This window comes from Heloderma suspectum, chromosome 4 (assembly GCF_057233095.1).
Source record: "Heloderma suspectum isolate Gila_16-S chromosome 4, 16-S_ref, whole genome shotgun sequence".
Classification (NCBI taxonomy): domain Eukaryota; kingdom Metazoa; phylum Chordata; class Lepidosauria; order Squamata; family Helodermatidae; genus Heloderma; species Heloderma suspectum.
This window is the reverse complement of record NC_139461.1, coordinates 199,689,437-199,706,142: the sequence shown is the minus strand read 5'-3', so window position 1 is coordinate 199,706,142 and position 16,706 is coordinate 199,689,437. Positions and strand designations below refer to the sequence as shown.

The window sequence follows — 16,706 nt, the reverse complement described above, 5'->3', positions numbered from 1 at the left end:
GGCTGCAGTCTTCCAAACCATACTTACTAGAAAATAAGTGCTACTGAACACGCTGGGATTGTGCTGTTAAGGGGGTAATCCTGCACAAAGTTACTACTAAGTCCTATTGGAATCAGTGGGGCTTGCTTACTTCGATGTAAACATGCATAAGATTGTGCTGTATGCCTGCAGACTTGTTCATCTTATCTGGGAGAAAGCCTCACTGAACACAGTGGGACTTACTTCCAAGTAACTAAGAACTAGTGCCTGAGTTTGCGTTTTCTCTCCTCCTTACCAATTCCTTTTCCTTTTGTGTTGTGTTTTTAGATTGTAAGCCTGAGGACATTATTATATTATTATAGAACCAATTGCATAGGGAGGTAATTGGCTGAACGCCTGCACACTGGAGGCATTCAAGACAAGGCTGGACAGCCTTCTGTCAGGGATGCTCTGACTTGGATTCCTGCATTGAGCAGGGGGTTGGACTCGATGGCCTTGTAGGCCCCTTCGAACCCTACTATTCTATGATTCTATGTTATTATTAATCTTTGTAAGCTGTTCTGAGAGCCTTTTTCAGCTGAGTGGGATAAAATGCTTAAATATAAGTAAACATGCATAGGCTTGGGCTGGGGTTTCTCTTTTGCTTGCTGTGCCTCAGTTTCTAGAAATTAAAAAGGACCTCTCTAATTCAGGGAGACTGGTGGGGTTCTTTAATATGGACAGGGGGTAGCAACTTGTGGTTCTACAAAATTGTTTAGCCTACAACTCCCATTATCCCTCATCACTGGCCATGCTCGCTAGAGATGCTGGGAGTTGTAGGCCAAAACATCTGTAGGGCCACAAGTTGCCCACTCTTGATTTATTTCAGTAAATAATAAATAAATGTAAGTTAAACATGCATAGGCTTGGACTGTGGGTTTTCTTTTGCTCGTGGTGCCTCACTGATTAGAATTGCTCCAGACAATAACAGGGTTTAAAACCCTGCACATGCATTAAGTGGTGAGTTATCCATTCCCCCTGCCAGGACTCTTGTGTCTTCACTAACTGTACAATATGCAGAAATTCAGCAGGTGCAGTACTCCCACGTACAGAGAGAGAGAGAGAGTGTGATGAGGAAAGCTGGCCCTGCTGAACTCTACCTGCCGTATAGCTGTGAAAGACAAAGAGGCTTTAGCCATATTCAGACGATCACGGAAAAGAAGCCACCATGTCTTCTTTGCCCCACACATGCTGCTCACGTGTCTGCAACACGGCTTATCATGTCATCTGAACCTGGCAGGGGTGCAGCAGGGGTGGCTTCTAAACTGCCCCATGACCCTACAAGAAGCCATGGGTTTAGAAGTCAAGCCTGTGGTGCGGCTGCCCAGGTTCGGATGACATGATAACCTGCACCACATCACAGGTAATTAGGGTAGCCATTGTTAAAATAAGAGCTGGAAACTCAAATTATAAAGGACCTTTATCATTCAGGGAAACTGTGCGGTTCTTTAGTATGGATGGGGTTCTCTCCTTAAGCATATGCACATGAACTTTTTACTTAGGACTAATAAATAGACTCAAGCAAACTGTTCCTTAAAATTATAAATATCACTGACCTGTGCCTTTAATAGCAGCTAGGAATAAATTTAACAAGTAACACCTGGTGCACAGGTAAAGGGAAGGGCATCACCTGCTTATTTTCTACATCTCAGGCTGCAGTTAAAGACACAGGAGCAGCACCAGTAAAAACATGTTGGCAACCCTATCATTGAATGAATTGGTCCTGTAAAGTATTTCAGTCTTGTTTACTCTGTGGATACACAAGGGAGTACCCCTTTAACCTACATTAACTGCCACCGATTTATGCATTCAGTACTGCTAATGTGGGCTACAGTTGCCTACTGTAAATAAGCCTGGGCAGCAAAGGTGTAAAACTCACCTTTTCACCGCAGTGTAACTGTTCTGAGAGTGTATGCAAAATAATGGTTCAAATATGTTAATCCACAAGTGCTTTTGAGTATGTGACTGGTGTCTTGTTTTGTGGGACCAATAGACATGTAAGCTCATACTTGCAGCTGGTAAATCTTAAACTACATGTGCACCAAAGGCAAATCATACTTACACAAAGCTCAACATGCTGTTTTTGATGTGTTTATGCAATATATGTTTGGCTTATTTTTCTCAGCATTTGCACACGTAATTAGAGATACTTTCCATGCCCGAACATCTGTTATAATCTAAGTTACAGCATGCTTTAAGCAGACAGCAAAGTTCCCAGTCTGTTGCTAGAGGAGCCTGTACCTGTAGCCCAACACACTTGAAAAGTGGGATAGGAAAGATATCCTACAAGTAAAAATAGGGCTTTCCCCAGATGAGTTAAGCTATCCACGAGAATCCTATATAGCCTTACATTGAGTTAATCGCTTATTTCCTTGTTGTTTATTTTGTTTGTTTTATTTTTAGGAAATGAGCCATCCAGTGTTATGAAAAATGAAGATGCTGCACAAAGGTATTGTTATCTCCAAACAGAATTTAAAAGATTTGGTTTCCCTATCTCTTTGTAGCTCATTAAGTTTGTGTTTTGTAGATACTTCACTAGTCTTTTCAGTGAGAGGTCTATTAGCAAAGGAGAACAGTGCAATCTTTCTATACATGTTTCCTTAGAAGTAAGCTCTAGTCAGTTCACTAAAACTTACTCCAAAGTAAATGATGGTTAATTCTAAATTTGTTTGACCAGTTTGCTTTCCTCTGGCCCGTCAGGGACGTGTAAGTTCTTGACGTCAGCCCCAAAAGTGTCCTGTGCGGGTGGGCCTTTGCTCTTTTCCCCATTTCTGAGCTGGAGAGGGGATTGAGGTTTGTCCTTGTCAGAAATCAACTATGTAACAAATGTTGCTGTTGCTGTTTTCTGAGAGTCTCTGAAGTTAGCAGTGTGTGTGTGTGTGTGTCCGTCTCTGCCCTTGTCTAGACTTGGGAGAAGGATGGGAACCCTCCCTTATGTAGCACTGAGCTCTCACAAGATTAAAAAACATGGTCACCGACAGCAAGCACGTTTGTAGATGACCCTTGTGTTTGACTGCTAGCAATTTTTCCAAACCATGCCAAGAATTTCACACCCAGTCTGAAAATAAATGTAATAAAAGTGGGTTGTTGTTGTTTTTCATGTCATGTGTGAGAAAGGGGAACATCAATATTGCAGTGAAATATGTTCATGAAATTATATTGAAAGAGTCGAAAACTTTCAGGTATACATTTCATAAGCATGTGGATACCAGTTGCCAAAGTGTTATCCGTAGAGTTAAGCAGGGGTGGGCAACCTTTGGCCCAGTTTCAAAAGTGCTTTGCATGTGATCAGTTGAGACCTCTGGCAAGAGTGATCTGTCCCTTCCCTGGCAGCCTGCTTGGTGGGAAGGAAGAGGGAGAGAGAGAAAGGGGTGACTCACCCACTTTTGGCTTTGACCCTGCCCACCTCCGACATGTGGCCCGTGACAGATTACTCTGGGGGAATGTAGCCTTTGACAGAAAAATGGTTTCCCACCCCTGAACTAAAGGTTTCTTCTGCCATAGGAAAGTTGCACTTGAAGCTGCTATCAGAAAGAAGATTGAGCATGAGCGAAAAGCCTTGCAGGTTGTCGAACGACTGTTGGAAGATGATATCACTGAAGAATTCCTTGTGAATTGTGTATGTCCTCTTTTTACAAGTTTTATACTAAAATGTGTCGTTTTAGAGTGCAGTCCTATGCTGGCTGGGGAATGCTAGGAGTTGTAGGACTTTCTTCTGTCTAAATATGCATAGGTTTGTGCTCTTAAATGTTTTAAGGTTCATTTTTGCTCTTGGAAAAGGTTGATGATTTCGCCAACTTTCAGTAGTGTGTTATCCAGATAATGCTCCAAGTCCAGAGAAAGCTAAAGTGTATAGTGTTTTCGAGTGTTCAGAGGACTTCATATGCATTATCTAGTTGTACTCCTTCGCCAACCCAGTAAGGGCAATCAGCATGGTTTCCCCCCATATTGCAGATGACGCTGAGAGAGAGGGCTATTCAGATTCAGCCTGAACATGTCAGGACCATGTCCCCATGTGCACTGGCTGTGTTCCCTTCATTCTCAACATGCAAAGATCTGAAGGAGACTCTGAGCAGGTTCAGCTGGATGAGCTTAGAAGCTTCCCCATTTAAAAGATGCTCACTCTCCCTCTTTCATTGTTCGCTGTTCCTTGTTCAGTGTTACCCTCTTTGTTTTCTAAGGCTGCAGTCCTCTCCACACATACTTGGGAGTAATCAAATTGAACTCAATGAGACTTGCTTCCAAGAAGACAAGCATAGATACCACTGTCAGTCACCGTCTCTCCACCCCACCCCCGCATTTCATTTACTGCCAGGTTGGGAGAAGGTACTTTTTTTAATGTGAGTCTCTTTGTTTTTCATAATTTCAGGGGAAATTTATAACACCTTCTCACTATAAGGATGTTGTGGAAGAACGATTTATCATCAAGCTGTGTGGCTATCCCATATGTCAAAATATGCTACAGAATGTAAGCATCTATGAGTTACTTCTTTTTCTGCAATGTCTCATTCAAAATATATTCCTTCCAGGGAACTGTCCAGTAGGGATGGGACAACCAGGGATGCTTGAGTTCACAGTGATTCTCTGAACTCTGCATCATAGCTCGGTTCAACTTGCTCCCGTTCTCATTTGCGACCTGTTTTTCGTTTCATTCGAATGGAGAAAGTGTGCATTTCGAACGGAAAAGTGTGCATCTTTGTGTGCATTTTTAAAAAAATGCAGATCTTTCCCCCATTGACTAAAGCATGAAAATGCTTTCAAAATATGCATTTTTGAACACAGTCACGAGCTTGGGAATTTGTAACATTTTTTGAAAAAATATGCTCCCATTTGCATTCGGGATTGCGAGTGGGCCAGGTTCAAATGATTTGCGAACTGAAACAAAATTCTTGTACGCCCCTATTGTCTAGTACCTAACTTTTATTTCGTTCTCCAAAATATATCTCTGTATTGGAAACTGGAATTTGATCAATGATCTTCACTGATGCATGGAAGGGAATCCTTGGTCATCTCTGTGTGGAGATAGTCACCTGCCCAAAGTCATCTAGTGAGTTTCATGGCTAACAGTGTAATCCAGTACATGTCTATTGAGAAGCCTAAGGCTGCAAGCCTATATCCACTAAAGTGGGAATAAGCCCCATTAAACTCAATGGGACTTACTTCTCAGTTGACACGTATAGAGTTGACTCGCGTGCTGTAAGTGAGGATTTGAACCCAGATCTTCACAGTCTGAGTCTAAAATTATGTGCTACACAATATTGGCCTCAACTGGACATAACAGTAAACTATGGCCTGGGCATGCCACAAGCTCGCATATTCCCCCCTTCTCTTTCCTCCTCTGTTTTTTCATTGGAAAGATTATAAGCTTTTGCTTACGTTTTTGAGTAATCACAGGTTAACCCAGTTCTCATGGGAGGATTTGTGGGGATGGGCACCGCCTGCAAGCCGCTTCCATTTCTGTAACCAACCTCCAATCAGAAGTTGTCAGCATTATGTGTGAACCTGGACTGCAGTGTTGTTTAGGGGCTAAACAACCCAGTGGTTAACCCGTGGTTTGTTGTTGGGTTAAATGGTCCAGGTTTGCATATCACACAGCCTCTGATTTCACTGATTAGAACAATAGAATCATAGGGCTGGAAGGGGCCTTCAAGACCATCGAGTCCAATCCCTTGCTCAATGCAGGAAGCCAGATTCCCAGGTGGTCTCCCATCCAAGTACTAACCAGGGCTGAAAGGTTATTTACAGAAAATGGAAGTGGTTCACATGTGGTGCAGTTCTGTGCAAATCATGGTTTGATGAATTACCCTGTGATTTGCCACCATGACATGTGAACAGCCTCATCATGTCTGAACCCAGACAAACTGTGGTTAGTTTTAACTAGGGTTTACTGATGTAAGCCAGCTTCAAACCTTGATTTATGAAGCTGGCTTATTTCAATAAATGATAGGTAAGATTAACCACAGTTTAGGGTTTGGTCATAATGCTAAACTGTGATTAACTGAAAACAGAAACAAAATCTTCTGATCACCTTACAGCTGTGCCAGAGGAAGAAAGGGGAGTGGGGAGCACAAGAGCCCAAGGCTCATGCACATAATAATAAGCCATAAACCATAATTGATTGTTATGTCCAAACCGGGTCATTGGCTGCGTTCTTTTAATTGATATAGTTTAGGGCAGGGTGGGGAACTGCTATACAGATCCAGGGGCATTTGTGGGCCAGAGGATTTCAGTGGATGTTGTCATACCGATTGACGCCATCCCCCCTGCCCATTTTGCCTGAGAGGTGGAAAAGATCATGGAAAAAGCGACTCAGTTGGCAGTGGGAGGAGTGCCTCCTCCCACTGCCAACTGACTCCCTAGCTTCATTTGCTACTCTTTCTGTTCTGGAGGTTGTCTCCATAGGGGCAGCAAGCAGCACACAAACAGGTTTGGCCGGTGTTGGCAGGAGTGGCTTCTCCCTGCTCTGCCCAAGTCCCTGGGTTTGCATGCCTTTCGTCGTCCTGATGGGGATGACGAGTCGCATACAGAGAGATGTGGCTGGCTCCTCCCAGTGTTGGCCGAGTCCTTGGCTTCACACATGCTCGCATCCCTGCTGTTATCTCCAAATTGTGATCAGAGAGAACAATGGCGATTCCTCCAGGGGCCCAAGCCCTGCTTGCTGTAGGAATCTGAGGAGGTTCTGCAGGCTGGATGGGGGAGCCCTGCAGGCTGGGGGTTCCCCATCCCTGGTTTAAGTGGACCTCCATTGAATCCCTTGGGAGGGAATATTCTACAGTTTATGCAACATATCCCAAGAATGTTCTCCCTTAAACATGTTGTTTAACGTGTTCACAGTCTTCAATAACTCCTGGCCTAAAATAATTGAGTGATTCACACTGGGCTGCCTGTGATTGACTTGGGGGCTGATAATATGCTCCACACACATATGGAGAAAAGTGAACACCATTAAAAGCACACACACACACAAATAAATATCCAGGGAGCAGGGCAGGCACAAGAATGCACTACCAGTGAGGAAGGTGGTGGAGAAAGAGCGCCTGCAGTCATAGTTACATGAAGAATTGTAACACCTAGAAAATTACTCTTTTCAAGTACAAGCTGAAGTCTTCTGGGTTTAAATGACAATTCTCAGAAATCTCATCAATTTGAGATTTGTGGTGATAATGTAGTGGTTGGGTAAGCAATGCTAAATACGGAGGATTATTTCAGAGAAAAGAAATGCTAAAAGGCACAGTAACTATTTTTCCAAAGTATGTTTGTGTTTATTTTTATTTTTTCAGGTGCCAAAACAAAAGTACAGAATTTCAGCAAAAACAAACAAAGTTTATGATATTACTGAACGAAAGGTAAGTTCAGACGCTGTTTCTGAAATTAACATTTTAGGGTGCAATTCTATGCATGTTTAGACAGAAAAAAGTCCTACAACTCCCAGCATGCCCCAGCCAGCCAGCTGGGGCATGCTGGGAGTTGTAGAACTTTTTTCTGTCTAAACACGCATAGGGTTGTGCCCTTACGTTACTGTTCACTAGACATTGGTTCAAAATTGCCAAGAACTATGAGGATGGAATACTGGCCACTTCACCTATGTGCTCCTCTATCACCGCAGATGGATCCCCTCTCCATGCCCCAGCGATTTGGGGCCACTTCACGTAAACAACTCTTAATGTAACAAAGTCAACCCCGAGTTCATATTTTCAGTGGATTTGGATTTGTTGAGCTGAGCATGTAAATTAGAGCTGGGCAACTTGTGGCCCCCCAGACGTTTTGGCCTACAGCTCTCATCAGCCCTATCAGCATAGCCAGTGGGGAGGGATGATTGGAGTTGTAGACCAATACAACCAGAGGGCCACAGGTTGCTTACCCTGTGACATGTAAATATTGTGACATGTGGCTGGATTAGAACTCCAAGCCAAAGAAGGAATTCCCTCACTGCTGCTCTGATGTGAGCTGCTGCTCCAGTGACACAGGGAGAGATCTGTCTGTTAGTTTCTGTTCCTGGTGCCTGGAACACTGGGAAATGTAGTTTTCCCAGGGTGCCTGATAACAGCTGCTCCTAGGAAAACTACATTTCCAGCGTTATAGGCACGGTAGAGAGGAAGGAAGAAAGATACGTCCTATTCAGACGTTCTAAACCTGAATAGGGTAAACACGTGAAGGAAGGGAGCACTTTAGCCCTGCTCCTCTCCCTTGTCCCATTTTGTCACCCTCTACTTGTTGAAGGTCTCCATGCGAGCCAGAATGCTGGAAATCAGCATTCTGGATTGTGTGGAGAGCCTCCAAAGATACAGGAGACTCTTCTCTTCACAAGGCTGTCCTCCGCAAGTAGAGGGTGACAAACGCAACAATGGAGTGGGGCGTAGCAAGAGCACTTCCTCTCCTCACGAGTTAAAGTTAGCCACGTAGAGTATGCCTGAATAAAGCTAAAGAGAAGCAAGCAACTCACCCGCTGCCTCCTTGCTACTGTGACCAGAGCAGTCATTGTGGAGGAGGGAAGGTGGTAGAGAGAGATGCAGCAGACACTAGGTTATGATGGTTGAGGGGCCTACCAGTGATAGGCAGATAGGTTGGTGGGCCGCATCTGTGAGGAACTATAGAACTTTCGGGGAAACCCTTTTCTTAACTGTTCTCCACATTTGCTAGTAATTGCCAGTCCCAATCGAAACTGAGCCTGGGGGATTTTACCTGGGGGAACCTGTGGCCTTCTGGACATTCTACAAAATGTCCATCTATACAAAAACAACCCTGGCTTTCCTGTTGTTATTGTGATTTCTGTGTTCAGCACCTGATCTTTAAAACTTTTAAGTATCTGTGCTTAATGTGTTAAATGATTCTTCACATTTACTGATCTATTAAAGCTTGCACCAAGTTTCTATCTATTTTATTAAAAGGCAATAATGCTTGTTGTGGTTCTTTTTTGGGACAGTGTTTTTGCAGCAACTTTTGTTACACAGCTTCAAAATACTTTGAGGGTCAGATTTCCAAAAGTCCAGTGTGGATCCGAGAAGAAGAAAGGTAACTGGATAAACTTATAACACAAGTTGTCCTTCATGATCTTTGCTTCTCTAGACCAAGCGGGGCCAGGGTGTGTGTGGGGGAGCCTGTGGCCCTCTGGACATTCTTGAACTCCAGCTGCCATCAGTCCCAGAAAGCATAGCTAGTGGTTAGGCATGATAGGAGCTGAAGTCCAACAACATCTGTTCTCCACCTCTGCTCAAGGCTCACAGTTCTGTTCTTTGGCATCAGTGGCAGGAAAACAGGTTGTGTGTGTGTGTGTGTATAGAAAAAGGCAGTATCCTTTATTTGTGATGTGCTTTCAGATATGCCTTTTGTCAAAGGATGCAGTATTTACTATTGAATAAAGTAGCTGAATTTGCTTAGCTTCTCAATATTGATGTCTACACTGAGGCAGTATGCCTGCTAAGACATGTTTCTAAACTGATGGGGAGAGCAATCCTATGGCCCCTAAACAGCAGTTGGGGGCTATAAGATATTTTGGATTCCTGGATCCAAGGTCAGAGACAGCATCTGGGGGGCTCAGACCCAGGAGTCCAAGGCCCTCTCCCCCTCGCAGCCAGTGTGGAATGAAACACACCAGCTGCCTCTCGAGGTCGCAAAGGTGACCTTGGAAGGAAGGGGAAAGGGGCATCCCGGTGGGCAGGCAGGGGAGAGGATGGCTTATGTCATTTCCCCAGGCCTTGCCTGCCCCTTCCCTCCCTGTCCGTCTATAAACTACCTATCTAGCCAAAATGCAGGGTGGGAGGAGCACAGAGGTGAAGATCACCTTTGCTGCTCCTCCTCCTCTGTATTGGATAGCTGTAAACCTCTGAGTTTGAACACTTATGGCCATCCCCATAGAAATGTGCCCACAGTGGTCAAGACAACCTCACTGAGCACATTGGAAGCTGCCTTATACTGAATCAGAAAACTGGTCCACACCAGGAGTAGTCAATTTGGTGCCCTCCACGTGTTTTGGACTACAGTTCCCATCAGCCCCAGCCAACATGGCCAGTGGTCTGGGATTGCGCGTGGTATAGTGTGTAGCCAGTGTGGTGTAGTGGCTAGAGTGCTGGACTGGGAGCCGGGAGATCCGGGTTCTAGTCCCCACTCAGCCATGGAAGCTCACTGGGTGACTTTGGGCCAGTCACAGACTCTCAGCCCAACCTACCTCATAGGGTTGTTGTTGTGAGGATAAAAGGGAGAGGAGGAGGATAATGTAAGCCGCCTTGGGTTCCTTGCAAGAGGAAAAAAGGCAGGATATAAATAAATAAAATAAATAAATTGTGGGAGTTGTTGTCCAAAGCATCAGGTTGCTTACCTCTGTGCTGACTGGCAGTGGCTCTCCCAAGTTTCAGACAGGGCTCTTTCTCAGCCCTACCTGGAAATCCCAGAGATTAATTAGTCATAAAGCAGTTGGGATAGGCAAACTGGGGAAAATATGAAGAAATGTCTGATAATATTTTATCTATGCAGGCTAAAAGCATACATTAAAAGTCAACAGGAGAAAATATAATACTGTTGTGTATTTTCCTCTGTTGTCTTTTAATGTTTTTAGCCTGCATGGATAAAACAATATCAGTATTTCTGGGGTTTTTTTTAATCTTCACCAGTTTGTCTATCCCAGCTGTTTAATCACTATTTAGTTCAGAGTTGGGATGCATTTCCTGTTTTGTTTGGAATGCCAGAGATTAAACCTGGGATCTTCTGCATGCAGCACATGTACTCTACCAATGGGCTACGGCCTTTCCCTTAACAAGGGATAACTCCTGAAGCACATGCCAAATATAGGATACTGTCTCCCCCACACACACACACACAGTTGCTTTTTGTCTTTTCTCCCCCATATATTTTTACAGCCATTTGGGTGCTTCTGGGTGCTTGGAAAGAACACAAGCTCTACTACCAGCAGTGGAAGGATTAACCCTTATTTTACTCTGTAGCAAACTGAGAAAATGGCATGATCAAATGGTTGCGCTGGTGACTTTGAAGATGAATTGGTAGTAAAGCGCATTCTTTTGGAAAGCAGCGCAGAGTCTTACAGAAAGCGTCGCTCCTGCAGGAGTGATGTGGCCGATGACTGTGCTGTTATGCTTCGCTGTCATAGCGCTGAGCAACTGTGGCTTCTTCGGAGGATGGTGCAGATGTAATGTGCGATTCCCATTAGCTGAAGGGAGCAAGGACAGAGCCAGCTTTAGGGAACAGGCAGCACCTCCCCAATGGCTTGACCACAGTCAAGCCGTTGGCCAGCACTGACGTTAAGCTTTTTTCAGGCTAACCAGGGATCTGAAATGTGCATCTGTCTGCCGATTTAAATCATGGTTAGCCTTAACCACGCTCCACCTTTCCCAACCTGGCGCTCTCCAGATGTTTTGGATGACAACTCCCACCATCTCTGACTATTGGCCATGCTGGCTGGGGCTGACGGGAGTTGTAGTCGAAAACCTATGGAGGGCACCAGGTTGGGGAAGGTTGACCTGGTGTTGATGAACTCTGTAACTACAGTTAAAGAGATGAGGGAGGGACTTGCCCGGGAGAAGCAAGGAGCGGTGGGGAGGTTATGCATGTCTCCAGGGCTGGCATCCTCTTTGTTAGCAGTGGTTAGCGGGGAGCCAACTGTATGTCTGCACTGGCCCCTCTTTATTCAAAAGCCTCCTTCTGAGATCCTGTCTTGGATCTTTTTATTGGAAAGGCAGGGTTATCTTTCCTAGTCTTATTAGAACAGTTCTAATTTGAGCAATAATATCAAATGAAGACTCCTAAATCAGGCTTTGGAAATATTCACTTGTGAAATAGACTGTTAGGGTGCTTCCAGACAATTCTTTTATTGTGCAAATGCAGAATTGTACAGGACGTCCAGAAAACGGTGTCTTCCATTTGTAACCACCCCATGTTGTCCCACCTCTTCTTTCATCTTTTTTTTTTTAAACCGCTGAAAATCCATTAAGGAAGGGAAAGACAGAATCATTGCCTAATGCCTTTTGATTGGTAGTGCTAGGAGGCCTCCCTGTGGAAGCATCCTTAGAGTAGATATGGCAGAACTACAAGGTTGAAAAGAACCTGTGTTCTGTTCCTTGTCTGCAGCAGATGTGTTCTATCTGACTAGGCTAACTCGAGAAACTGACTTACAACTAACCAAGTTCCCACTGGGTGGCACTGCCTTCCAGGGCATGTCTCTCTTATCAAGAGACAAAAGGTCATACCGATCTAGCAAACAATATTCAAAATCTGATGCATATTGTACAACACAGATAACAGTTCTAGAATCAAAAATAATCTTTCTCCCTCCCATGCCCCCCATATCAGTACAGTTGGAAGGGAGGGATTAATCTGAACTTTCAAAACTAGAAAAATACAACTATTTCAATTGGATTGTATGAAAAAGATATTCTGAGATAATTGTGGTATCCAAAAGTACACCGCTGCCTTTAAAAACGATTAAAGCTTTGGAGAGTTGTTCCCCACCCCATTTCTTTCTGTAGTGATGCTAAGTAAACTCAAGGAATCATGCTGAATTACAACATTCAACTCAATGAGAATATAAGAAGAGCCCTGCTGGATCAGGCCAAGGGTCCATCTAGTCCAGCATTCTGTTCACACAGTGGCCAGCCAGCTGCCAGTGGAAAGCCTGCAACTAGGACATGAATGCAATAGCACCCTCCTACTTGTGTTCCCCAGCAAGTAGTGTACATAGGCATAGTGCCTCTGAATCTGGAGGCAGAATATCGCCATCAGGACTAATAGCCATTGATAGCCTTCTCCATAAATCTGTCTGCATTAAGCCTAAAAGGCTTTGCTCAAGGGAAGTAACATGAAGGTAAAGATGGCTTGTGACATTTTGGTGCCAAGATCAGAAAACCCAAGTGGCATTTCTGAAGAATGTATCATGTGTTGCTTTTTAACAGCACAGCAAAATCCGTTTTTGGTGGCGGGGGATGAGGGAGGGACCTCTCCTTGCCTAATGATATGGATGGTTTTGGTTGAGGAGAGAAGCTCCAAAAGGATCCCTCCAGACTGGGAGAATGGGTATCTAAATGGCAAATGCGGTTCAATGTAAGCAAGTGTAAAGTGATGCACATTGTGGCAAAAAATCCCAGCTTCAAGTATAGCCTGATGGAATCTGAGCTAGCAGTGACTGACCAGGAAAGAGATCTTGGGGTTGTGGTGGACAGCTCAATGAAGACGTCAACCTAGTGTGCAGCTGCTGTAAAAAAGACAAACTCCATGTTAGACATAGTTACAAAAGGAATTGAGAATAAAACTTCCTCTATCATACTGCCCCTATACAAATCTATGGTGTGGTCACACTTGGAATACTGTGCCCAGTTCTGGTCACCACACCTAAAAACATATTGTAGAGCTAGACAAAGTGCTGAAAAGGGCAATTAAAATGATCAAGGGGCTGGAGCATCTCCCCTATGAGAGAAGGTTACAACAGCTGGGATTGTTTAGCTTGGAAAAAAGGAGGGTAAGGGGAGAAATGATAGAGGTGTACAAAATTATGCATGGTGTGGAGAATGTGGATAGGGAGACATTTTTCTCCCCCTCTCAAAATACTAGAACTCGGGGTCATCCAATGAAGCTGATTGGTGGGAGATTCAGGACAGATAAAAGGAAGGACTTCTTCACACAGTGCATAGTTAAACTATGGAATTCGCTACCACAGGATGTAATGATGGCCACTAATTTGGATGGTTTTAAAAGGGGGTTGGACAAATTCCTGGAAGAAAAGGCTATCAGTGGCTACTAGTCCTGATGGCTATGTGCTACTTCCAGTACCAGAGGCAGTGAACCTATGTACACCAGTTGCTAGGGATCATGGGTGGTAGGGTGCTGTTGTGCTCATGCCCTGCTTGAGCATTCCCGGCTGACAGCTGGTTGGCCGCTGTGTGAACAGAATGCTGGACTAGATGGACCCTTGGCCTGATCAGCAGGACTCTTCTTATGTTCTTAGAAGGTGCATGCAGTGACTCCCGATAATGTATTAGAATATACATGCCTGCTCACATCAAGTGGGTGATGGATGGAATGTCCGTCTCCATCTGCATTGTACGGTGGCTATAAGGATCGTACTGGATATGTCCCAGCCTGCCCAGTGTGGGATTTTGTGCCAGGTTCTGTGTGTGGAATGTGGCCCCCTGGATCCAAGAGTGGCAACCCAAAGCCCCACTCACCTTTAAGAGTCTGTTGCCTGTTCTGACAGATGAAGCTGTGCAGCCCCTGAGGGGAGCGAACAGAGGGATCGCTCGGTCACACGCATGGATCTGCAGTGCTGATTGCAACCATTTCAGCAAATGCCTGAGAAATTTGAGTTAAAGGTTCTTCAGGGATGAGACCATTTCAAAACAAGAAATACATTCACAACCAATTATTCTTCCATTGCCTTTGGAAACAGCTCCAGTGTCGCCATGTCCCGCTACTGCCGCCACCGGAAGACTAATGAGCAATTGGAGTGAATGCACAAATATTTTGGAGGGTACATTAGCAGTTACTTTGTAAGGATTGCTTCCAGGGAATTTTCTCCTGGCCCATTCTTAGCCCAAGATTCAGGCTGCAATTCTAGGACTTGCTACAGAGTAAATATGCATTGGAATGCACAGCACAGTTTGCAGACTTGTCTGGTGTATCTTATTCATGTGAACATAAACATGCAGGTATTGACTTATCTTAGCAGGGCATTTGAAACCCCACCCCCCACCCCAAAAGTTCATTGGGTCTGCATAAGGTATGTTGTTTAAATGTTTAGATTGTCGCAGAACTGAATTAATACATAATTTAAATCAGTTCCACATAAAATCAAAATAAAGTATGCGTTGGCACAGGATGGGTACTGTAATCAATTGGGAGCTGACTATAGTCATATCTTTTAGAAATGTCCAAAGATTAAAACTTATAGGTGGTCTATATTGTTTTATATTGAACGAATTCTAACCTGTTATAACTTCTCAGTGGCTCTTTAAAAATTCTGTTATTTTTTTTTTAAGATAAAGTCGAAAATTATGATGTTGAGATGATTGTTAACTATTGACTGGTGCTAAACTCTCTATTGCATCTTACTAGGAAAAGCAATGTTTCTCCCTCCCCACAGAATTTTTTTTTTTAAGAACTGGAATAGCATGATAATGATGTAATTAAGGGTGCAATCCTATAGGGATGCTGGTAAACTGTCTAGGGATTGCGACGCTAACTTACATTTGCTCTACATAACTAACATTTGCTCTAGAGATGATCAGATATATGAAGATCGTTTTGTAAAAAGATGGATGATATTTAATTTTTGAATGATCGGTTTAATGAAGATCCTCATCCTTGTTCCTTATTTACTACATTATATTTTTAAATATCTCTATATTTCTATGCAAAGTATGGTTATATGTTTATATTAAAAATAAAATAGATAATTTAAATCAGTTCTTCACTCATCAGTATAATCAGTTTTGTTTCTAAATGCATTTTATTTTTATTTTTCAAGGCCACCAGACATCGAGTTGCTGAAGGAAGGGGCAAGGTACAGTAGAATTGATGGTGTCATTTATATATCCACAATCGGGTTTCACAAAGTCTTTGATTTCCTTTTCTCTTCTGTCATATGACTACACTTATTGTAGCCCCCACAAAGACTTATTTGCCTTGATTGTTGCTGGTGGTTTTTTTTCCTTTTGTGATGGTGAAAAGTGTGTTTGATTTGTATGATTTTCAGCTGCCCCTAATACTGTAGTGTATTTGAACCTGTTGAAACACGGCACAAATGCAGTGTTTGCTCTTGGATCCGATGCATCAGTTTTTGTATATGACTTCCTTTGTAAGTGAAATGGGAGCAATTATATGTGCTGAAAGCTTGTTTACATCTTCAGATAAAACATTAAATAAGTAGGTCCACTGGTTTTGTATTTATTTAAACATAGAAAAGAAAACTTTGGCTAGATCTGCAATCTGTGTGGTTTTACTTTTTTTTAATGGCTGTGTTCCTTGGGTCTGTAGAGGTCTTTTTTGTCTAAAGCGGAAAGCAAATTCATAGTACTTGCTGTTCTTGTGTAATAGGGTGGGGGGAGAGGGCTGTGATGTGCTTGTTGATATGATGTGCTTGTTCTTGTATAAATCATATAGTAAGATAGACTTTTAAGCTCCTTCATATAGTAAGGTAGATTTTAAGCTCTCTCATATAGTAAGGTAGATTTTAAACTTTCTTTAGAAATTCAGCAATGTATGAAATTGTTATTGCCCAAACATCTGATAGCTGAGGGGCACTTTCAGTCCTACAGCTGAAAAAGTTTTACTTCTTAGATTATATCCTGCCTTTCTGCCAAAAATGATGCTTAAGATGGCTAACAATAATAAAATACAGATTAACATCACATAAAAACAGATTCATTAAAACACAATTAAAAATATAACAATAAAAGCAGCCGGCACATGAGCCTCAGCTAGTTGGCGCGCTTGTGAAGAAACGCCTGCCTCCACATCAGTCTGCCCGAGCACTGAGGTTGTCATCTGAGGCTGTCCTCCATATCCCCCTGCCATAAGAAGTGTGGTGGGTGGCAACTGGCGGAAGAGGGAGCCCTCTCAATGGTGGGTCCCATTTGTGGAATTCCCTTTCCAGGGGGACTCTCCTGGCATATACTTTGCTCCCTTTTTGGCACCAGAAAAATGCCTTTTTTATTTTCTCAGACTTCAGTTGTTAGACTGTGACAATT

General features: G+C 43.4%; 1 protein-coding gene across 16 annotated transcripts in view; it reads left to right on the top strand.

Moving 5' to 3' along the window:
* RPAP2 (RNA polymerase II associated protein 2) overlaps window positions 1–16,706 on the top strand; it is a 57,419-nt gene that overhangs the window by 610 nt on the left and 40,103 nt on the right. For all 16 annotated transcript variants that reach the window (XR_014790478.1, XR_014790474.1, XR_014790473.1 and 13 more), the window contains exons 2-7: window positions 2,422–2,467; window positions 3,523–3,637; window positions 4,388–4,486; window positions 7,299–7,364; window positions 8,942–9,030; window positions 15,485–15,520. Coding sequence is in view for 6 of the 16 variants with exons in the window: in XM_084851906.1 (XP_084708032.1) it covers window positions 2,422–2,467; window positions 3,523–3,637; window positions 4,388–4,486; window positions 7,299–7,364; window positions 8,942–9,030; window positions 15,485–15,520 (451 nt within the window). In the remaining 10 variants the exon portion in view is untranslated. The remainder of the gene's footprint in view (window positions 1–2,421; window positions 2,468–3,522; window positions 3,638–4,387; window positions 4,487–7,298; window positions 7,365–8,941; window positions 9,031–15,484; window positions 15,521–16,706) is intronic.